General features: G+C 45.6%; 1 protein-coding gene across 5 annotated transcripts in view; it reads left to right on the top strand.

Annotated features, from left to right (window-relative positions):
* The window catches only part of IARS1 (isoleucyl-tRNA synthetase 1), a 67299-nt gene that overhangs the window by 27936 nt on the left and 16084 nt on the right, over window positions 1–23279 (top strand). For all 5 annotated transcript variants that reach the window (XM_042914194.1, XM_042914196.1, XM_042914197.1 and 2 more), the window contains 17 exons: window positions 2639–2761; window positions 3274–3365; window positions 4465–4563; window positions 4920–5046; window positions 6246–6319; window positions 6689–6883; window positions 8656–8742; window positions 10129–10212; window positions 11174–11318; window positions 12647–12767; window positions 15243–15334; window positions 16307–16384; window positions 17210–17331; window positions 17569–17671; window positions 17912–17995; window positions 19656–19830; window positions 22158–22270. In XM_042914194.1, coding sequence (XP_042770128.1) covers window positions 2639–2761; window positions 3274–3365; window positions 4465–4563; window positions 4920–5046; window positions 6246–6319; window positions 6689–6883; window positions 8656–8742; window positions 10129–10212; window positions 11174–11318; window positions 12647–12767; window positions 15243–15334; window positions 16307–16384; window positions 17210–17331; window positions 17569–17671; window positions 17912–17995; window positions 19656–19830; window positions 22158–22270 — 1914 coding nt within the window. The remainder of the gene's footprint in view (window positions 1–2638; window positions 2762–3273; window positions 3366–4464; window positions 4564–4919; window positions 5047–6245; window positions 6320–6688; window positions 6884–8655; window positions 8743–10128; window positions 10213–11173; window positions 11319–12646; window positions 12768–15242; window positions 15335–16306; window positions 16385–17209; window positions 17332–17568; window positions 17672–17911; window positions 17996–19655; window positions 19831–22157; window positions 22271–23279) is intronic.

Raw genomic sequence — 23279 nt, 5'->3', positions numbered from 1 at the left:
TAATGTACTCACCGTGCCCTCTACTCTCTACCGTGTGCAGTTCTGTGCGGTCACCGTGACAGTCAGAGTGCTGAGAGGTGGTATCACCTCCACTGTGCTCGTCTGAACACTGTGATGAGAGGACAGAATTTGACCTCTTCAAAGCAGGATGGTGTGGTTAATTTTACATGTTGCCCAGAGTAATTTTTCCAAAAATGCAATTCTTTTCATGTAACTTGTGTATGAATAAAACACCCACTGGGGACCTACCTACATACTCTTCTCAGCTTGATCGTTTTGTCAGTGAGAGTGAAGCTAGTCTGTCTCCATTCATCATTTGCTTTCATACTTAACCTTGGCAGAGATTTTTATTATGGAAATCTTCAAACATACCCGGAAGTAAAGAGATGTTATAATAAATCCTTATGTTCACATCACCCACCTGCATTGATCCGTTTTATCTTCTTCCTCCTCCTCTTCCGCCCACACCTTCTCTACTTAGGCCTGAGGGTTTTGAAACAAATCCTCAGCATCGTGGTCTTCATCCGTACACATCTGTGACTGATCAGAACTTTCATTTTTAATATACTACCATGCCACTGTTGCACCCAGTAAAGTTAATGCTTCCTGAATATCACAAAATTGAATATGACGGAAGCATTCTTAATAATACTCTTTACTAGGTTTTAAGAACTAGTCAGATTTTAGTTACTCATAATAGTTTTCAAGTCAACTAGTATGACTTCTTCACTGATAATAAATTAAAAAAAAAACTTGGTTTTAAAATGTGCTTTAGTTTTTCCTTTAAAATTGTATTTGTCACATACTGGGTATGTTTGGATTTTTATTTTTTAGGTTCCACGTAGGAGTGAATTCATGTGTTGTCTTTTTCTGTCTGATTTATTTCACTTAGCATAATACCCTCTGAGTCCATCCATGTTGTCAGGAATGGCAAGATCCCATTCTTTTTTATGGCTTAAAAATACTCCATTGTATATTTACCACATATTCTTTGCCCATTCATCTGTTGGACACTTGGGTTGTTTCCATATCATTGCTTTGTAAATAATGCTGCAGTAAACATAGGGATGCATATATATTTTTGAATTACTATTTTCTTCAGGTAAATAGCCAGGACTGGATTTCCTAGACCATATGATATTTCTATTTTTAATCTTTTGAGGAACCTCCATTCTGTTTTTCCCAACACCATTTATTAAAGAGACTGTCTTTTCCCCATTGTATATTCTTGCTTCCTTTGTCATAGATTAATAGACCATATAAACATGGCTTTATTTCTGGGCCCTCTGTTCTTTTCTGTTGATCTATGTGTCCATTTTTGTGCCAGTGCCATACTGCTTTGATCATGACAGCGTTGCAGTGTGCCTTGACATCTGGGAGTGCAGCACCTCTAGCTTTACTCTTTCTCAAGGTTCCTTTGACCATTTGGAATCTTTTGTGGTTCAAGCAAATTTCAGTAGTATTTGTTCTAGTTCTGTGAAAAATGCTATTGGTGTTTTGATAGGGATTGCATGTGTCCTGTAGATTGCTTTGAGTACTATAGTCATTTTAACAATATTTGTTCTTTCAGTCCATGAGCATAGAATTTCTTTCCATTTGTTTGTGTCATTTTCAATTTCTTTTATCAATGTTTTATATTTTCAGAGTACAGAGAGGTTTTTCACCTCCTTGGTTAAGTTTATTCCTAGGTATTTTATTATTTTAGTGTAATTGTAAATGGAATCATTTTCTTAATTTATCTTTTCTGCTGCTTCATTATTAGTGTATACAAACACATCAGATTTCTGTGTATTAATTTTGCATCCTGCAACTTTACTGAGTTCATTTATTCTAATAGTTTTTTGGTGGAGTCTTTAGAGTTTTTTGTATATGGTCATCATGTCATCTGCTAAGTGAGTTGAACTTCTTTCTTACCAATATGGGTGTCTCTTTTTTTTTTTTTTTTTTTTTTTTTTTTTTTTTGTCTAATTGCTGTTGCTAGGACTTCTAGTACTGTGTTGATGAAAAATGGTGAGAGTGGACATCCTTGTTCCTCATCTTGAAGGAAAAGCTGTCAGTTTTTCACCATCTAGTATGATACTAGCTGTGGGTTTTCCATAGATGGCCACTATTAAGTTCCCTCTAAACCCACTTTGTTGAGGGTTTTTTACATGAATGGATGTTGAATTTTGTCAAGTGCTTCTTCTGCATCTTTTGAGATGATCATATGGTTTTTACCCTTCATTTTGTTAATGTGGTATATCACATTGATTTATTTGTGGATATTGAACCACCCTTGCATCCCCAGAGTTAATCCCACCTGATCGTGGTGAATGATTCTTTTACTATAGTGTTGAGTGCAGTTTGTGAATGTTGAGTATTTGTGCAAGTATGTTCACCAGGGGTACATGTGTGTCCTCTTCCTTCTCACTTAGTGGATGCTCTGCTGTATATAGGGGTCTGTGAAGTAATGGCTGGAAAGATGATGTAGTCCCTGTCCAACTGTAAAGGGGTATCTGAATGGTCCTGAATTAACTTCAGGTGAGAGGATAATTAAAGTCAATTAAGTCGTATGTCAGAAGACAGAGCATTCTCTTGTGAATCAGTCACTTCCCACACTCCTGTCTCGAACACACTTAACCTGTTTCATTCTCCCCAGGATGACTATCGGGTCTGTATGGACTTCAGCATCATTCAGAAAGACTCTCCTCCTATTTGCCCCGTGGATGCTTCAGGCTGTTTCACAGCAGAAGTGACAGATTTCACAGGACAGTATGTGAAGGTCTGTGTCTGTAGGACAGAGAAAGGTGTGGATTTCATCATATTTCTTTGTTTAATCAGCTTCTTATTAAGTAGCTTCATATCTGGATTTTTTTCTTTTCCAGGAAATTGGTTTTTTTTTTATTTGGTTTGGTTTCAGCACATAAAACCATAAAGATAGGTATTATCGGCCGCATTGTAAGCGTCTAGTATCTTGAGAGGAAGTATGTTATAGTTTCAAAGGCAGGAAACTAGGCTCTGATTGGTAACTCCCAAAGCAGCTTTGTGGCCTCGGGGCAGCCATTGCTGGTGGAAGACTTCACTATCTTATGTGGTGTAGAAGTGCTTAATAAGTACCTAAAGGTAGACTGTGCCCAAAATGTGGGCTGGGTATTTTTATAATACATGTGTCATTTTTGCCTTTTATTCATAGTAAACATATCAAAATATCAGATTGTAGTAATGTACATAATTATATTGTGTTACCAAGTATTGTAGGATATTTTAATGACTGTGCATTTATTTTTCTAACAGGATGCTGACAAAAACATCATCAGGACCCTGAAGGAAGAAGGCCGACTTCTTGTTGCTAGCACCTTCACTCACAGCTACCCTTTCTGCTGGAGGTGAGAAAAAGGAAAGACTTATAGCTCAAGCTTCTAGTCTGTGGGGACATGTAGTGTGTGCACCCGCTTTTGTCAGTCTGGGGTTCCCCTCATTTGTGTCCTTTAGGGTTCATGTTTGGAAACTGCCCTCTTGAATTCCATGAATATGTGTAGTTATTGTTTTCCTCAGCAGTTGTCTGAGAAGTATCAGTGTAGACAAATATTTGGTGTCAGGGCCACATTTCTTTAAGTGAGACTGATCTCTACCATTTCCTGGTGGAATTTAGTGAGAGATATAACATGATACAAGTTTGAATACAAGATCATACTATGAAGAGGTGGGTGAAAATGGAATGTTTGGAGACATCAAGTTCTATTCCCACATTTCCTTTTTGCTGAAGTTGACATCATTTCTTAGATAGCTATCACACACCAGCAGAACTATATTTTCCTTCTTGTTCAGTTTTGTTTTTAAATGTCTATTTTTGAGAGAGAGAGAGAGAGAGAGAGAGAGAGAGAGAGAGAGAGAGCATGAGCAAGAGAGGGGCAGAGAAGGAGGGAGACACAGAATCCAAAATAGGCTCCAGGCCCTGAGTTGACAGCACAGAGCCCAACGTGGGGCTTAAATTCTCGTGAACCGCGAGATCACGACCTATGTCAAAGTAGGATGCTTAACCAACTGAGCCACCCAGGCACCCCTTCGTGTTCTTTTTTTTTTTTTTTTTTTTTTTTTAATGTTTATTTAAGAGAGTGTGAGTGGGGGAGGGTCAGAGAGAGAGAGAGGGCGAGAATCACAAGCAGGCTCTGTGGTGACATAGGGCTTGAACTTAGGAACCATGAGATCATGACCTGACCTGAAATCAAGAGTTGGACACTTGACCGACTGAGTCACCCAGCCGCCCCTATTTCTCTTTTTAATCTTTTATTAACTTTTGCCTTCTTGGTGTTGTGGAGATGACCGGTACCAAGGACATAGGCATTAGTATTTGCAATAAAAACAAGTATTAGCAGAAGGCCAAATAGGTGGTGGTGACGTCAGTAAGAAACTAAAAGTTGGCCTTACCCTGGGTGCCTGCACACCTCAGTCTGACCAGCACATCCTGCATTGTTGCTTCCCCAGGTCAGACACCCCCCTCATTTACAAAGCGGTGCCTAGCTGGTTCGTACGGGTGGAGCACATGGTGGACCAGCTGTTGAAGAACAATGACCTGTGTTACTGGTGAGCAGTGAGATGTGTGTCTTCACAATGTCCTGTGTCATTGGGTAGGGAGCATTGGCTTATCATTGTCCCCAAATATAGTAGTTCTAAGGGTCATCTTTTATTAAACACTGTAATAGTAGCTATTTTTTATTCTATATTTTCAACACCGTGAAATAATCTAAATAATATAAGAGAAGTAGCATCCTTTCTGTGATAAGGCATATGGAGGGAGCATTTTTCTTTTCTGTGAGCCTTAAATAACAGTCATTTTAAGGATATGTGTTTATATTTTAATGTACCTACAGAAGCCATTTGTGCTTACTGCTCTGACACACGCTGAGCTCCTAGACCATGCTCTCATCTGTTTATTGCAGGGTCCCAGAGTTTGTGCGAGAAAAGCGATTTGGAAATTGGCTAAAAGATGCACGTGACTGGGCAATTTCCAGAAACAGATACTGGGGCACCCCTATCCCCCTGTGGGTCAGTGATGACTTCGAGGAGGTGAGGCCATGCGTTCTGTTGATTTTTGCTAAAGCACCTCATTTGTGTGTCTGATACTATTTCTTTTCTCTTTGCTCCTTTCTTATTTCATCTGTTTCTCTTTATTCTTCCTAGAATCATATAAATAAGAATTTGGGGGGAGGGACAGTTAACTTAATTTTACTTCTGTTAAATATTTTTAAATTGTATTTATCACTCTGTGTTGCTCACCCCCTTTTCTCTCCTTGTGAGTAACTGATAATCGGAATGGAGACTCCACACCTGCACTGTGCCATAGCATGTGAATCTACCCTTACATAGCAGTGTAAAGGGAAGGCTTAAAAAACATTACCAGGGATGCCTGGGTGGCCCAGCCAGTTAAGCATCCAACTGTCGGTTTCCGCTCAGGTCATGATCTCACGGTTTCATGAGTTCAAGCCCCACGTCACACTCTGCGCTGACAGTGCAGAGCCTGCTTGGGATTCTCTCTCTCCCACTATCTGCCCCTCTCCTGCTCACACCATCTCTGTCTCTCTCAAAATAAATAAAGTTTTAAAAATTTAAAAATTACCAAAGCATTGCCAACCTTATGTTTTATAAAGCCAAGTGATTATGTGTGTAAATACGCATACATGTCTATAGATATACCCCATGGCGGCCTTTGGCATGAAGACTACAAGACATGAAAAAAACAGCAGTTAGGTAGCCAAGTCTGAGGGCTAAGGAAAGGGCTGTGCGTGCTCCCTAGGAGCAGACACCCCCGGTGAGACCCACAGCAGTTCCTGCTTGGGCGGCCCAGCTGGAGGCAATCCTGAGTGAGGTGTTGTGATCTCATTAGTTTGATCCGGTCCATGCATAATAATTTACTTCTAGCTTTGACTTGGAAAGATTCCAGATTAAAGAGCCAAATTCAAGTGCTGAGAAGAAACTAAGATGCCTCAGAATAATAGTCGAGACATTTCATTTATGCTGGTTGCTAGTAAACCCTCAAAAGTACGTGTTGAGTGGATGCTGTTAGGTGCTCTCCATGTAGGGACTCCTGATATAGTGGAGCCCTCTCATCTCCTCAGTGACCTGCAGCCTTTGATGACATAAGCCACATTACTGACAGCCATCCTGAAAGTCAGAGATTTCCAAAACTAAGTGTGAATGCTGCGTAAAGTAAAGCTGTGTGGTCTTTGGCTCTGAGATTCTTCTGCCTTTTGACTTTGCTTTGACAGGTAGTATGCATTGGATCAATGGCAGAGCTTGAAGAACTGTCAGGAGCGAAGGTCTCTGATCTCCACAGAGAGAGGTCAGTCTCTGAACGTCCGCTTTTCTTTGTTCCGTCATTTAGAGAGCACCCGGCTAGGTGCTGGGGAGGCGTCTGTAGAACAGATCTCAGAGCTACGTGTCAGAATCAAGTACTGGTTTGCTGAGTTACTCTGTTGGTGACTCAGGTCATGTTCATGAAGGGTGGCCTCTGTCCTGGAGTTGGATGTCTGGTGACTATGGTATGAACCCCCAGATTGAGCATCACAGTGCCCTCTGACAGCCTGTGATGACTACCACTGTTTCTGTTTGCAGATGAAAGCTTGATAGGTATCGTGTTTCCTCTTGGTAATTAGACTGCAAGTTGTTTTGTAGTTAAAACTAACAGAAGTGGCTTTGCTTTGTTTCTTAGCATTGACCATCTGACCATTCCTTCCCGTTGTGGGAAGGGGGTGTTGCGTCGTATCTCTGAGGTGTTTGACTGTTGGTTCGAGAGCGGCAGCATGCCCTATGCTCAAGTTCATTATCCATTTGAAAACAAGAGGGAGTTTGATGATGCATTTCCTGCAGACTTCATTGCCGAAGGCATTGACCAAACCAGAGGATGGTATGTTCTTTGTTCTTTCAAGAATTTTACTGATTTGATTTTATTGGATTTCAAGGTATTTAACTGAGCACCTAACATCGATTAGCTGGGTGCTGGAGGGATTGTGTCAAACAAGACAGGCTCTGTTCTTGCCCTCTGCCCCTCACCACCCAACATATTATTACAATGTCTTTTGAGGGACTCCTGGATGGCTAAGTCAGTTAAGTGTCTGACTTTGACTCAGGTCATGATCTTGTGGTTCGTGAGTTCAAGCCTCACATCAGGCTCTCTGCTATCTACACAAAGCCTTCTTTAGATCTGTCTCCTTGTCTCTGCCCTCATATGCTCTCGTGATCTCTCTCTCTCTCTCTGTTTGAAAAATAAACATAAAAATAAGTAAATAATAAAGTTTCTTTTGTGTAGAGATCTCTCACTGCAGTAAAGCTGTTTTAGAGTTTGAATTACTTCATTGACATTTTGGAATAGAGAGATTTGTTATACTTGAAGATTAAGTGATATAAAACAAAGTGTATGTCCTTATCTTATTCATTTTAAACAAGCTACTCAAATGTTTAATGAGTACTTACATGTAAGATAATGATTTGGGTGCTACAGATTTAAAGAATACTTGGAAGAGTACTCAGATGTTAAAGCTAGCTTCATAAAATCGACATTCTAAAAAATCCAGACTTGGGGGGAAAAAAGCAAGGAGGGGAAGGCTTTTGGCATTGTTTTTATCTGGTGCCTGTTTAAAGCAGTACCCTTGTCTTGTGGGTTAGAAAAAGGTGAGTTCCCTTCTCGTGGATGAGAAATTTGGCTGGCCCAGGTTCTCATTCCACTTTGATTAGTAATGTTTTTACAGCAGTGTTTCAGGAACATTAGTGTCATTTTCTACTTTTACATCTTGCAATAGACATCACAAATTGAATTCCAGTCTTAACGTTCCAGAAAGTGCCATTTTCAGCCTCCAATCCATTTATCTTTAGGAACAGGTCCAAAGCCCTTCTTAGGGAAGGCCAGCTGCCTCACCAGCAGGTTATGTCCCTGAGTGGGTGGCGATGTCTGCCAGCCCTTAACAGTCCTGTGGGTCCCTCAGTGCACGTCTCTCCCCGCCTGCCTCAGGCTCAGGCTGCCTGTCCTGGCAGCCAGGACCTCCTGACCCACCTTCAGAGGAAGGCTGTCTGGTCCACCCTCAACCGTCCATGTCCTGTCATGTCTTGGGGTGCAAAACCAGGTTGGAAGTGACACTGGAGCATCACTCACTAGGGTGGCTGCAGGGATGTGGTGGAGTTTAGGGAACAAGCGAGCTAGCAAGGCAGCAGTGTGCGTGGCATCTGGCAGAGCAAAGATGTCATCTGCATTCCTAGTCTCTGCTGTCTGACTTTTGGGGGAGAGTGTCTTCTGCATCTTCTGTCCTCAGACTGCCTCACGTGACATTATGCTAAGGCCACACACACCTGGATTTTCAGCCTGGCATGTCTAGGGGTCCCGAGAGGCTGCCAGCTGGCCCCTGAGGAGGGCGGCAGTTCTGTCCTCAGCTGCTGGGGTACTTTATTAGCTTTCAGTCACATTTTCTGTTTTCTGACCTGATTTGTCTGCAGTGGGGTCCTGTGTGGTTTTTCAGCACACCCCCAAATGTTTCCAGTGTCACCAGCCAAGAACCTTTGTCATAAACAATTAATAAGGGTAACTGATCCAAAATAGAAATTTAGTACTATAAATAAACATAGTCTTTTTTCCTTTGCTCAGATTCCTTTTCTGTTGTTGCTGATCTGTTTATGGGTTTTTTCCAGGTTTTACACCCTGCTGGTGCTGGCCACGGCTCTCTTCGGACAGCCGCCTTTCAGGAACGTGATTGTGAACGGGCTCGTCCTGGCCAGGCAGGTGCTTGTCCCTGGCCCTTTGCTCTAGCAGCCATGGTCCGGGCGGGTCTAGCCATTTCTTGTTGCTGCTCTTCCCTTCTCTTCCCTTACCTTCCCTCCCCTCCTGCCCACTTCTCTCCAAGTGTCAGTCCCTCCCAGGGAGAAGGGCAGACTGGAGAGTGAGGCCTGAGGGGGGTGGGGGCATGCATCCTGTGATAAAGTACATTCACTGTTGGTACTTATTTAATCTGTACCCTGGTCCTTTAATAAAGATTTTTTTTGTCTTTTTAACATGAGGGAACTATGGGTTCTAGAGATTTTCAAAGTCATAGAGGATTCTTATTTTTTCTTCTATTACCCGTAGTCATTAAAAGTCAAGCGCAAATTACTAAAAATAAGAAGTAAACATTTACATAGATACCTTGCCTTGTGTTTTCCGAGGCAAGACATTGTGCAGGCCCTGCTGTGAGTGTTTCGTTTTCTCTCATCAGAGCCCCAGAACTGACGTGGGTCCTTTTCTTATCCCATTTGGACATTTGAGGAGTTTGAGATACAGAATAAGCAACTCGTTCAAAGTAACACAGCCAACGATGATAAAGTCACCTTGTGCACACAGCGAGTCTGGCTCTACTGTCTGTGCATCTTTGGAGTTTTTTTAATTGAAAACATTATCGAATCGTAGATTTGCGTACAGTTGTGCAGCAGTAACAGAGAGCCCTGGTGTGCTTTGCCAGGTCACACTTTTCAGACCCAGCGTCATCACCGCCCCATCCTGTTCAGCCCCCTGTCTCACATGTACCCATTTGCTTGTGTGCTTAGTTGCACACAGTTACCACACATGTAGGTAGGTCCCTGTGCCCACCAGCACGGTCAAGGTACTAGACTGTTTTGGCGTCCCAGGACTCCCCCGGCCCCCCACCTTTGCCCCTGGCCCCCCAGCAACCACTAGTCTGCTCCTCATCTCTGATTCCATCACTTCAAGTTCTGTTATGTGAATGGAATCCTACCCTCTATGACTTAGGGCCTGGCTTTGCCACTCAGTGAAATGCCCTGGAGATTCCTCGGGAGAGTTGTGTCCTCGGTGGAGCAGTGCTCCGGGTGCGGTTGACAGCAGCTTGACCATAGCCTGCCGGAGGACACGGGGTTGTCCCCAGTGGTTGCTGACTATGAACTGCTGTTACAGGCTTTTGCACCAATTCAGGTTTTCATTTCTCTGGGATAAATGCTGAGCCTGTGTTTTCAACTTCTCCACTGACTCACCACTGTGTTCGTAAAGACTACCTATTGTGCCATTATGCCACTTACATTTATGTATTCCAGTGTGCAAGTGACCTATAACCATACGTAAAGGGTAAACCGCGACAGTGACGCATTTGATTGGCATCTCCTTTTTGTTTTTTCAAGTGATGGCCAAAAAATGAGCAAGCGAAAAAAGAATTATCCGGATCCACTTTCAATCATCCATAAATATGGTGCTGACGCCCTCAGGTACAAGCCACTGCCCTGTCCTGTGTATAATGTCGTTTTATGTAAGCTCCCTTTATTGATCGTGGTTCTTAATTTGGTTTATAATTAGCTTTTGAAAAGTGTGTGTGGTAACGTGGTCAGTTACGTTGGTGTGGTGTTGGCTCCAAACCCGCAAGGTGGTTTTCTAAATAACAGGAGTTTGTGCAAACCCAGAGGTATTGTGGGGAACTGGGCCTGTGTTGCTCTCGGGCCGGCTGCTGGGCTTTCTGCCTCCCTCCCTCCCCTGACTCCCATCTCCTTGGCCATTTAGTCCTTTTTTACACTTGCTCCTCAGAAGGGCCATCTGTGGTATATTTATGCTAGAGCACATAAAAACTAATATCGAAAAGCTTGTAGAGAAATGTGAGCCACCACTTGAAATAGGAGTCCTAGTCATGGACATGAAGTGTTTGGGTGGCAGGGGAACCACAGACGTCTCGTCCCGCCTCCTCCTGCCACAGACACGGAGACACATCCAGGGGCTGTGCCCAAGCACGTTGGCAGTTGCTGTGTGGCCCAGGGGCAGTGAATGGGGTGTCCTCCCCCACCCCCCGGTTATCTGTTAGACTTCCCGTTGGGCCTGCTGACAACCTGAGAACCACATCAGTCATTAAAGTGAGGACTGTCCCATCTGGTGTTTAGCAGCACCCCTGGCCTCTGTCCTCTGGAGCCCTCTGCTCCTTCTGTGAATCCCTGCGGGTGCCCCTGGGTTGGCCGAGTGCCACATCCTGGTAGGGGTTACGTCTCCCCTTCGTTATTCACTAGTTTTCCTACACAGAGTAAGAGCTTTGTCACTTTTAAATTGACCATTAGAAGAGTATTGGTGATTCTCCCCCTTTATGTAAAAATGCTAATTTTCTTGTTTGTCTTGTCAACATGCCCAATAATAATACTTGTTTTAATTTCTATGTTCTTTTTCTGTGTGATTTTTCTCCTCATCCAGATTGTATCTGATCAACTCCCCTGTGGTGAGAGCAGAAAACCTCCGCTTTAAGGAGGAGGGTGTGCGTGATGTCTTGAAGGACGTGCTGCTCCCATGGTACAACGCCTATCGCTTCTTCATCCAGAACGTGCTGAGGCTGCAGAAGGTGTGAGCTTGGGTTTGTGTAGGAAAGAGCTCCATGGACAACACCACAAAGCGGTCCCTGTGGATGGGGCTCAGAGCTGTTGGGGGGCCACCAGTGAAAGTGCACAGAGTCTGGGGTCTGCACTGGGTGGGCTCCAGCTGGCCTCTGCAGCATGCTGGGCCCCTGCAGAGGAGTCCCCTTGGAGGTTTATTGATCCCCCACTTGCCCTCCCTTCTGGACCCCAGGCTGACAGGTGGGGTGGAGGTTAGTCGGCCGCCTGCAGTGAGGAAGCGCTGAGGAGAGGCTGCTGCACACGGTGCTCAGTGGTGCATCCAGGTCCAGGCTCTGAAAGTGAGAGGCGTCCCACTGGGTTGTTAGGAGGGAAAACCAGGATTGTGGTGTGTGTGGAAGTGCCTTGGGGAGGTTCTCTACCCCGTCTGAGAAGCCACCTCCCCTGAGGCTCCATTGCACGGGGGTGCCTGTCTGTGCTCTCAGGGCTCCGTTTGGGGTCAGACCCCGATACCACGCATCTTCTATGTCCAGCGCCTTACTGTGTACAATACCATTGACTAATCACGCAGCATTAATCCTTTCCGGAAATTGGTTGGAGGCCACACTCCGGTGGGCTGGCTGTTCACCGTTGGCTGCCTCTGGCTCATCTCCTGACGTGGCCTCTCCCTGTGAGTCATGGAGGGTAGGCAGGTCCCTGCAGGCCTCTAGCTGTTGCGGGACTCGGGAGCACCATGGGGCTCTCCTGGGCTTGGCAGCCGGGCACGAGCTCCACCATCAGGCCCTCAGATCAGGGCCACCATTAGCATGGCCATTGCTCTGCCAGCCTGGGGTTGCTACAGTGTGGGGGGCATGGATGAAATGGGCCTACAGCTTGAGGAGGGTTTTGCAAGGGAAAAGGAGGGGCGAGTCAAAGCATTCAGTACAGTGGACAGTAAAGCAGAGAAAATTTCTACTGTTCGTGTTCGGTTTATACACCTTCATCCAGTCCTGGCCAGCTGTACTAGCTTTTGCTATGCAGCTTTAAGTAACTAAATCCTACACTTACAAGACTTTGGAATATTTTTTAATTCATAAACTTCTTGGTGCAAAGGGATATTTTTCCTCTAGATTTTCTTTACTTCACTCAAAAATGTAATTCATTGAGGACGTAATATCCCAAGTGTAGAGCTTATTTGGAAAATATTGAGACAGAAATTTAAATTGCCCATTGGGTTCTGGGGTTCATGGGGTTCTGGATTGTTGTGAGCTACTTTCAGGTGGAGTGATTCAAAGCATTCATTTCTGTGTGGTAATTTCCCCTAAGCACACAGAACGTTTCAGTGACTGTCACTCCCCAGGAGGAAGAAATGGAGTTCCTGTACAATGAGAACACGGTTAAAGAAAGTGCCAACGTGACAGACCGCTGGGTCCTATCCTGCATGCAGTCGCTGGTTGGGTTCTTTGAGACCGAAATGGCAGGTAAGACTCTAGGGCCGGATATAAGGGCTCTTTTCTTTCTGATTGCCCTTTTGATGCTTAACTGTGTTTCTCTATAAATATAGAGAAAGTTTTATAGGCAATTTGAGAGATACAGAACAGGAGACAAGTAATTGTTTCTTTTAATCTCTCAGGTATGGTTTTGTTAAGGCTTATTGTAGAAATGTGCTCAGCCTCACCCTGCCCGCCCTAGGTACCATTGCGGACCTGTGGCCTTCCGTGGCTTCAGTGGTTCAGAACCCACCCCCACCACCTTTTCCGGTGGTAGGTGCTGCCTAAAGTCCTCAAGCTGCAGTTTCTTTCTGTGGAAAGTGCGTAGAGGCGTCGTTATGAAGCTCAAACCAAGATCGTGTGCGTAGAGTAGCCGGAAGATAGTAGATGTTCAGGTAGTATTTGTTAACACGCATTTTTACTTATTTTTAGTCTGCATTAATCATTAAATAAGTAGTCCCTGTTTGGTCTAGAAAAACTAGGAAATACAGAAAAATAATAATGAGGCAGATATTTCCCCATATTTCTGTTACCTAACGAATTGGGTCTTAGACACAGGTGGGGAGAGTAGCTTATGTTGGTTTCCTGGAGGTAGGGGACAGAATAGCTACAAGTCTGAGAGAGAAATTCCAGAAACTACTAAAGTAGGATACCTGACATGGGTCTGACAAAGTCGGTGGGCAGAGGAGGAGAGACGGCTCTGCTGCGCATGCCCTGGCAAGTTTAACCTGCCCCCCCCCAATGCCCTGCCGTTCGTGCAGGCATATGGCCTCCTTGGTGCCCCAGCACCTGGCACAGAAGGATTCCGCCCCATCCCTCGAGGCCTGCGCCCACCCACTGAACATGTATCATTAAGGATCAGGTGACTATCAAGCTGTTGGACAAATTGATGTAAGTGAAGATGGAAATGAATGTGTAAGGCAGAGCGCAGTGCACACCCCAGGACACCTGCTCGCAGCCATGTCCACCCGTCCCTCCTGATTGATAGGAAGCAAGCCTGGGGACTGTCTTTGGGCAGCACCTGAGCTCGGGCCTGTCTCCTGGGAAGCACATATGGCTGAGCGCAGGAGATGAACAGCAGCCAACTCTTTACCTTCACCCCCTCACAGACAGGGTTCTGAGGACCAGAGGGTCTGCGGTTCCCGTCAGGGACCCCACAGCGCATGGTACTGCTGTGCTGTGATGGTTCTGTGTGCCCTCCAAGGGTTGGCACCTAGGCACAGGGAACTCTAGCCTCTGAGAAGGCGAGAGGTGTAGTGAACCCTAGAAATCACTGACTCCTCTTCCCTTCAGACTAGGCCTCCACTTGCCATGTCGCCTCTCCAGGAGTGAGTGGCCACTGGCACCTCAGCCCTGGTCTTTGTGAGCCGCTCTCTGCCCTTGGCAGCTTCTCATTGTGTTACCAGTTTTTTATTTGGGGGTGGGGGAAGGGCAGAGACGGGGAGAGAGAGAATCCCAAGCCGGTTCCGGAGCCCCACACAGACCTTGAACTTACAAACCGCAAGATCATGACCTGAGCAGAAATCAAGAGTCAGATGCTTAACCGGCTGAGCCACCGAGGCGCCCCGTGGTTACCAGTTTAGACCAGAGGCCTCGTTAACATTTACTGAACACTTTCATTGATACAAGTTGTATTTACTTATAATTGTTGGTCTTATTCTTGCTTTTGGTGTGTATTTTTGTACAGTGGGGAGTATCCATTAAGGGGAGGTGAACAGGAAAATACTAACTATAGGCCCATGCCTCAAACATGGCTGGCTGAGCACCCTCACCGTTCCATTTGCCCTTGGAATTCCTCGGGAGCTCTCCTATCTTTCTCCTTTTACCGCCTCCTCTGCGGTCTTTCCTGGACGTTTGTGGCCTCTAGGAAGCCTGTTCCACTGGGGATTTGGGCCAGGCATCCTCTGTAGGGGGCTGGCTCTGCACTGTAGGACGGTGAGCAGCTTCCCCGGGGCCCACCTGCCCAGCTGTGACCGCCAGAGTGTCTCCAGACCTCGGAGCAGAGCGTTCCTGGTGGGAAAGCACTGGCCTGGTGCTGTGCCTCAGCCCCTGACTAGAGCCCTCGGTGCATCTAGCACGACCTAGTGGACGCTCAGGGTAGCACAGTGCAAGGAAGTTGAGCTTTCGTGGTGCCGCCCCACACACAGCACCAGGGAAACAGGCCTCATGGAGCCGTGTGGTGTGCACCTGTGGCCTCCACCGCGGGTCTGGGGGCTCTGTTTCTCTCACTGACAGCGGGAGCTTGTCCTCAGCTCACACAGGGTGGTTCATGTGCCCCTGGACACCCTGACGGCCGTCTGGTGCATCCTTGGTGCATGCCATCAGGGCTGTCCCTTTGCTTCTTCCTGACCCCTTAGCAGTCGTGGCAGCCCTGGGGTGGCAGGGCAGCCAGCCCTGTCTTGTGTCTGGCCCTTGCCGTACCCCAGATGCTCACCTGTTCTTAACTGCCTGATCGCCTGCTTTCAGCTTACAGGCTCTATACTGTAGTGCCTCGCCTGGTCAAGTTCGTGGATGTCCTAACCAACTGGTACGTCCGGATGAACCGCAGAAGGTTGAAGGTGAGTGCACGCAGGCTGCTGCTCACAGATGGATATGAGGGCAGCAACAGTAGAGACACCTGGGCGTAGCCAGAAGAGAAAGGAATGTTTTCAGATGCTCTTGGTTTTTGAAGCTCTTTCTCTTTCTCCTTTTTACATTGCAAGTTAACTATATTTATCACCATTTGATGGATGGGAATCTGTAAGTTCTAAAAGTCACCACATATTTTCAAAACACAGCTAATGACACGTCATATTGGACAGTCTCAGGGCCATATGAGACTAAGCTGAGCAGAATCTCTTAAAATACAGAAGAAATTCATACAGATACTTGCCAGTGTTTCTGGTATGGCTGTGATCCCAAGAGGGGCCCCTCCTTGGTTCTTCCTCTAGAAGGTCCATTATTTGTTGACTCTTCCCTGAGCCCGTGGGGGACTTGGCCTTGGTGATGCCTGCATCCTGTCCCAGGCTCTAAGGCCACACATAGACCATGAGGGCACCTGTGCCTCATCCCATCAGTCTATCTTCAGGTGTGTGAATGATGAAGGCCTGTAACAGGACAGTAATTTCATTTTTGTTCAATAGACCACATACCTATACACACACATCTCGAGGGGCTTAAACTAAACTTTTCACCGTGGTTACTTCTGCATAACTTCATTATGGTTGACTTCTTTTTTTATAACCTTTGTGTTTTTCCTACAATGATAGTGTAATTATTTCTTAAATATACAGTGTGTATGTTTTTTAAAATATACAGTGTATACATTTTTTAAAAATGAGAATCTTACCTAAAATTACTTTAAGTTTTCTCTACATGTTTCCGTACGTGGCACCCGATGCCTGCAGGTCCTTCCGTCCACCTGGGCCTCCGAGGTGGAAAATAGCAGGGCCCATGCTGGCCTCCTGTCCCAGGCCCTCTGTCCTGTCTGCGTGCTCTGTGCTCTGCAGGTCGCCTCCCAGTCTGATGCGTGTTCCTTTCTTGTTGACTAGGGCGAAAACGGGGTGGAGGACTGTGTCATGGCCCTGGAGACCTTGTTCAGTGTTCTGCTGTCTCTGTGCAGACTTATGGTGAGATACTGGACCCAGTTCTGAAACGCCAGCCCCATTGCTGCTGTGTCCTCTGTCTGTGTCTAGTCTGTACCTATCCCCCCAGAAATAGGAATAGAAGCTTTAAAACAACTTGAATCTGTACTTCCTTTTCCAGAATCTTACTAGCTTGTCTGTGTCAGGAGGGGATAAGACACATTCACTTCCTGTTCACACTGGCAGCACATTTCAGGGAGGGTGCTGGCCTCCAGATAGAAAAGCCACTGCTCCCTGTGAGCACACACCCATCTTTACCTGGATTTCTATAAAAACATGATCCTATCAATTAAAATATTCAGTGATACACAAGTGAAAATTCCAGCTTAGGTTCCCAATATCCTATTACCACTTTTCTAGTGTGATGTTACAAGTCTTCTGTTTACAAGTCTTCTGTTCTTTCTGAACATTCATGAACAGGAACCTGTCTAGTACCCGTGCCTGAAGTCCAACTCACTCACCGTCACCCTAGGGAACATGTCCCCAGTTTACAGATGAGGTTTCTGAGGTGTAGGGACATTCAGTCGTGTGCATATTAATGTGGCCAGGGCTCCTGTTTTATTGCACACTTTCCTCCGGGATGTTTCGGGGCCTCCGGCTACAACCCTGCTACTGTGCTGCACGGCATCCATCATGCCAAGTTCAGAAGGAGGCCGTTTCTTTCACACGGTGTGTTCAGTAATCTCATGCCCACTTCTGTGCATGTCCCTGTGTTGTTCTCTAAAGTGTGGAGCTGCTGTTTCCACTCTAACTGAAATCAGTTACTGATGACTGTGTGTCAGTGATGTGATATCCGATGTCCTCACGCAGGCCCCCTATACACCTTTTCTTACCGAATTGATGTACCAGAATCTAAAGCTGCTGATTGACCCCGGTTCTGTCCAGGACAAGGACACACTCAGCATCCACTACCTCATGCTGCCCCACGTTCGGTAAGAATCAAACACACGTAAGCCTCTCCTGGGTCCAGGAAGGCTCGCATGGCGGCCCTGCTCTGGCCCCTCCATGCCCTTTGCCCGCCTGCTAGCCCGCCCGCTCCTCAGGCTGCGGAGGGGCTGGAGGGATGTTCAGTGTGGAGGCTCCTGGGGCCGCCCCTTCCTCACTGTGCATGCCTGTCATTTGGGACTGTCTTCTCATGGGGTCCCTCTCACCCCCACCTCTGCCACCAGGGAGGAGCTGATTGACAAGAACACGGAGAGCGCGGTCTCTCGGATGCAGTCTGTGATTGAGCTTGGGCGAGTGATTCGAGACCGCAAAACCATTCCGATAAAGGTTTGACGCTTTGTTTGTATTTTACGTGCACAGGCCTAAATCATTATGCCTTTGGAGCATTTTCTTAGAGAGCTTCCAGCAATGGTGTTTTTTTTTTTCTTTTCTGCAACAGGGGTGTGGATGACTTAGTGCCAGATGAGCCTGATCAGTCTGGAACTTGAGATTCAGATTTTAACATTTCATTTTCCTGCAGTTTCAAGGGCTGGCTGCTTGGTAAACTTTCCATTCCTTTCCTCCTAGTATCCTTTGAAAGAAATTGTGGTTATCCACCAGGATCCAGAAGCTCTCAATGAGATCAAATCTCTGGAGAAGTATATCATTGAGGTAAGACCTCTGGCTTGTCTGTTTGGGTCCGAACAGAATTCCTTCTTTGAGAAGATTATTGTGACTAGTTCTCTTCAGTGAGGTTCACTTTGAATGTATCATTTATCCTTTCCTTTCGTGTGTCAGTACATTCATATGCCAAACCATCCACGGAATGTGACACTTTGCTTATAATCAGCATGCATTTTTGCATTTTTTACAGTGTAATTGTAATTCTTTAAAAGCAATTCCAAGATCAGTGGATTTCGTTACCTTAGTGGTAATACACTCACTATCTTCATCCACTTACTTTCTCCAGAGTGTTTTGTTAATTAACCCAAAAACTGTTCCATCAAATCATTAAGTAACAGGTGAGCACGCGTTGGTCATGAGCAGCTCAGACTCTAGCAACAAGTATGGGGTGAGTCCCTTCCCGTCCAACGGCTTCTGGGGATGTTCACCAGGGCATCCCCGCCAGGTTGTCGGAGGACCACATGTGTAGTCTTCAACTTGGTTTTCTCACTTGACAGTTTTTCTTAAAGGACTCCCAAGGTCAGAACCTAGAGACCTCCTTTATTCTTTTAGCAACTGGAGAGTGTTTGCTCTCCGCTACGTCTTTGTTTAAATCACTTTCCCATTGTTGAAAACTCAGGTTTCTGACTACAAAGAAAAGGTATGTGTCTTTGTGCATATGTTAGCGTGTGGATGTGGGTAGGTCCCTGGGAGTGCATTTGGAGTCAGCGTAAACTGTGATGTCAGTTGTCTCCCAGAAAGCTATATTCCACGATGTTTTAAAAATAAATATATTTTTAATTTCAATTTTATGTTTTTACAGGTAATATTTAAATATATTACTATAGAAAATATTAATTTCTAGATTTGGTTTTGAATTGCTTGAGGATTCTAGACATATATTAGGGACTAAAGAGTTAGATTATAATTTCTATAACTAATGCTTGCAGATAGGGTTAAAAATAGAGTATATTTAAATAGATTGTCTTAATCACTATGATCAGGTCAAGTAATCCAGTCAGGTATAATGACCTGCCACCTCCATTTCCTGCTGCATTGGTAACCCATAACTAGCACAGTCGAGGCAAGACATGTTACAGCCACCTGATTCTTCAGAAAATTGGTAGTTAACCTTCTAGAGCTTTGAGATCGTTCGAGTAAACGTTACTCCTGAATGATCTTGAATGATCTGGACAAGAAGGATTTGTAAGTATTATTTATAGAGTTGTTCAGCCATTATAATTTTATAACGTTTTCATCACCCCAAAGAGACACCCAGTATCCATTAGCATTCACACACCATTCTGCCCTTAGGACCCCACTGTGCCCTGGCAACCACAGGTGTAAGTTTTCGGTCCCTGGGTGTGCTTGCTCGGGATGTTTCCTGTAAGTGGAACCGGACAGTACATGGTCTTTTGAGTCTGCCTTCTTTCACTTGGCACCAAGGGTCATTCATGGTATAGGCTGTGGCTGTGATTCGTTCCTTTATTTTGCTAATAATAGTCCGTTGTGTGAATAGACCACATTTTGTTTCCCCGTCACAGGTGAGGGTCTCTAGGGTGGTTCCACTTTTTGGCAGTTGTGACTTAGGTTACTATGAATATCAAGTTTTTGTGGACACACGTTTTCATCTCCCATGTTTCTGTTTCATCTTGGCTACCAACTATAGGAGTTGAATGTTCGCAAAGTTACACTGTCTACAGATAAAAACAAGTATGGCATTCGCCTAAGGGCAGAACCTGACCACATGGTCCTGGGCAAGCGGCTGAAGGGAGCCTTCAGGGCGGTGATGACGGCCATCAAGCAGCTAAGCAGCGAGGAGCTAGAGCGTTTCCAGGAGACTGGTGGGTGTCTACCCCTGCCGACCCTGTCCATGGCCCTCGCGTGATGCGGTGTCTCACCTGGGCTCCTGTTTGATCTGCACTGTTCCAGCCTCTGCTGGTCATAAACATGTTTATTACAAATACTGATAATTTTGGAAAAGAAGAGACTAAAAATGCCCCCTAACCCATCACCCATCCGTTTAATGCAGATTGAGTGCCTACTCTCTGCCACTGCTGGAGCAGTATGAAAATTCTGATTGATTTCCTTCTTGTTACACAGATAGTCACGTAACTGGAGCCTTACAAAATGGAGATGACGCTATAATTTTAAATGTGTTTTTCACTTATATACTTTATGTTTTATTCACTTTTTTATTTTGCACTTCTTACTTTAAGTGTGTTATTAGTCTTTAAAATGTTATTTCAATAATTGCTATAATAATTTTCTTTCATAGGGACATCTGATGTTTTTAACCAGTCTTATTTTCGATTCTTTAGATTGTTTCCCTTCTTTTACTATTCTCAATAATATTGCAGTGAGTATTCTCACATGGAAATATTCCATAGAATTGATTCCGCTGAGCTAGATTTCCAGGTAGAACTTACTGAACCAGATGGGTGGAACCTTCATTACCAGTGAATTCTGCAGATGCTAACATGAGCCCAGAAACTACCCTAGTGAGAGCTGAACCCCCTGGTATCAAAGTGTCATCGGTACTGTCATTGCTTTTGGAGAAAAAGCATGTAGGTTTTTGGAGGTATCCAAATGAAGACTAGAATATATTCGAAAGAAAGGATTAAAGTCTATTTTGAGAAAGGGATTTAGCACTGAGGTTTGGAGCTGCTTGTGAGGGACAACTGGGTGAGAACTTCCCATGATTTCTCTAAGATCTCTAGAATTCACAGTTTGGTCTCAGATTTTGGCAAGATTGGAGTTGGATTCATTCAACAAATACTTTCTAAAGCTTTTCCATTTGGTTGGCCCTGGGAACCCAGAATTGAGTAAGACAGACGGTGTCCTTATCCTCATGTGCTGGCCGACATTGAAAATTTGTGGAAATCGTAGTTTTGACAAGTGCTCTGAAGGAAAAGCCTAGGATAATACGAGGAGGTTAGGAAAGGGGACTCAGCCCCTCTCTCCTCTCCTCTGGGGGACCTTCCAGGTGCCCGGGAATTCTCAGCTCTGCCTTGATTAGAATCCTGTGGTCTTACTGTCTGCTCAGTGTGCTGCAGCCACCTGAGGGCACAAGGTGTTTGATGGCGAGGGCTCCCTCTGAAGCTGAAAATCGTAAGTGCAGAGGTGTCACAAAAGGAGATTTAAGGACTCAAATCAGATGAGTGGTCATGGAATTCGGGAGAAGTGTCCCTAAAAGTCCCCACATTTTTAGATAAAATTTATAAAGCATAGGAAGCTAGCAAATAAAAGTTGAGTCATTACCAACTTGCTTGATTTGTTAAATTAACAATCTTTGATCAAACTTCAAATCACAAATCTAAGTTGTGTCAACAGATGGCCAAAATATTTTAAAATTCCTGAAATAAGATTTACTTGATACTAAAGATCTACAGGTTCCTTTTAAACTACTTTTCAAATGGATTTCTGCACTAATGGGAAGCAAAATGGTTTTCAGAACAGAGTGACGTAAAGTCAGTGCTGACCAAGACCATTGTAGGTGACCACAGCAGGCTTCACCGCAGATGGGCGTTACCGACAGCCGCTGTTCATGCGTCCTGGCTGCCATGGGAGGGTGGTGCCCAGCACTTCCCCCTGCTCACTGTTGGCTTCACGTCACCCTTGCCCTCCTATCCTCAGCAGGTAGTGGAACACCAGGGTCCTGCAGCCAGTGGGTGGGGGCCTGGGTCCGACTGGACTCTGCAGCCTGTTCTCTTCCATCATGCTGCTGTGTGTTTATGGTGGGGACATGTCACCTTCTGGCATAGGCCTTTGGATCTAGGGGCTTATATACACGGGTAGACGTTGGCGGTGACTTAACTGTCCTCAAGGCAGCCTGGGCAAGTGTAAAGGAAGTCTCTCTCATCCTTGACTGCAACAATGGCATGAGTCAGGAAGACATGATGATCTCTTGAAGTCTCTGCAGCTTGATGCATCGGGGGGCACCTGGGTGGCTTAGTCAGTTAAGCATCCGACTCTTGATTTTGGCTCAGGTCGTAATCTCACAGTTCGTGAGACTGAGCCCTCTTGGCATTCTCTCTCTCTCTCTCTCTCTCTCTCTGCCCTCCCCCTTCAAAATAAATAAACTTAAAAAAAATGGCATAATATATTGGTAGCTGGGTGGCGTGAGGAGGAGGCAGGGGCTGATTAACAGTGGCAGCTGCTTCTCCGATAGGGACCATTGTTGTCGAAGGTCACGAGCTGCATGAAGAGGACATCCGCCTCATGTACACCTTTGACCAGACAGCAGGAGGGACAACGCAGTACGAAGCGCACTCGGATGCCCAGGTACTTCTCTTCCCTAGAACATTGCTTTTCCAGAAGATAGCATAAGAGGAGAAAGTATTTACCACCCTGTCCTGACAGCTCTGGCAGCCCGTCCTGGGGTAAGATCGACCAGGCATTCACCTGAGATTTCTCTAGTAAACTCCTCTGTTGTCTCCTCTTAACATGGCATTTCTTTGACGTATATGTGAATAGAAATTTTGTGACCTCTGCTGGCAATCGTCGTGAGTGTCAGGTCGTACAAAAATGAGCAAGATGTAACCCCACCCTTCAAGGATCAAGTCAGTCACGGAGACAGAAAAGGAACTCAGTTCTTACTCTTCTGCATGATGAGTTACCTGGTAGAAATGGGCACAGGGATGCCTGGTGGCTCAGTTGGTTAAGCATCCGACTTTGCCTCAGGTCATAATCTCACGGTTCGTGAGTTCCAGCCCTGCATCGGGCTCTGTGCTGCCAGCTCAGGGCCTGGAGCCTGCTTCAGATTCTGTGTCTCCCTCTCTCTCTGCCCCTCTCCTGCTCACGCCTCTCTCTCTCTCTCTCTCTCTCTCTCTCTCTCTTTCTCTCTCTCTCTCTCTTTCTCACTCTCTCTCTTTCTCTCTCTCTCTCTCTCAAAAGTAAGTATTAAAAAATTATTAAAAAAAAAAAAAAAAAGAAAGAAAAGAAATGAGCACAGAGAAGGCCTCTTGCCCAGCGTCTAGCGTGGGAGCGGGTTGGTGTGGGACCTCCTGGAGGGGGGCTTGCAGCAGTTTTAGATTTTGGGGTCAGAGCTTCTCTCTTTGCTTCCAACCAGCCTTCTCTGGGCAGATGGGTCATAAGATCTCCAGGGTGGGAGTGGGGGGCTCACGGGAGGCCCCCTGTGCGTAACATGCCCCGTGTAGTGGGGCGGCAAGTACCACGTGAGGAAGGCCAGCCTCCAGCTCCCCATGGGCGGATGGCATGAGGAGCCATCGGGGAAGAAGCTGAGACGAGGGTGGGAGAGTGTGAACACCCTGATGGCGGCCAGCCTGAGGAA

This window comes from Panthera leo, chromosome D4, assembly GCF_018350215.1.
Source record: "Panthera leo isolate Ple1 chromosome D4, P.leo_Ple1_pat1.1, whole genome shotgun sequence".
Taxonomy (NCBI): domain Eukaryota; kingdom Metazoa; phylum Chordata; class Mammalia; order Carnivora; family Felidae; genus Panthera; species Panthera leo.
This window is presented reverse-complemented; position numbering and strand designations above follow the sequence as displayed.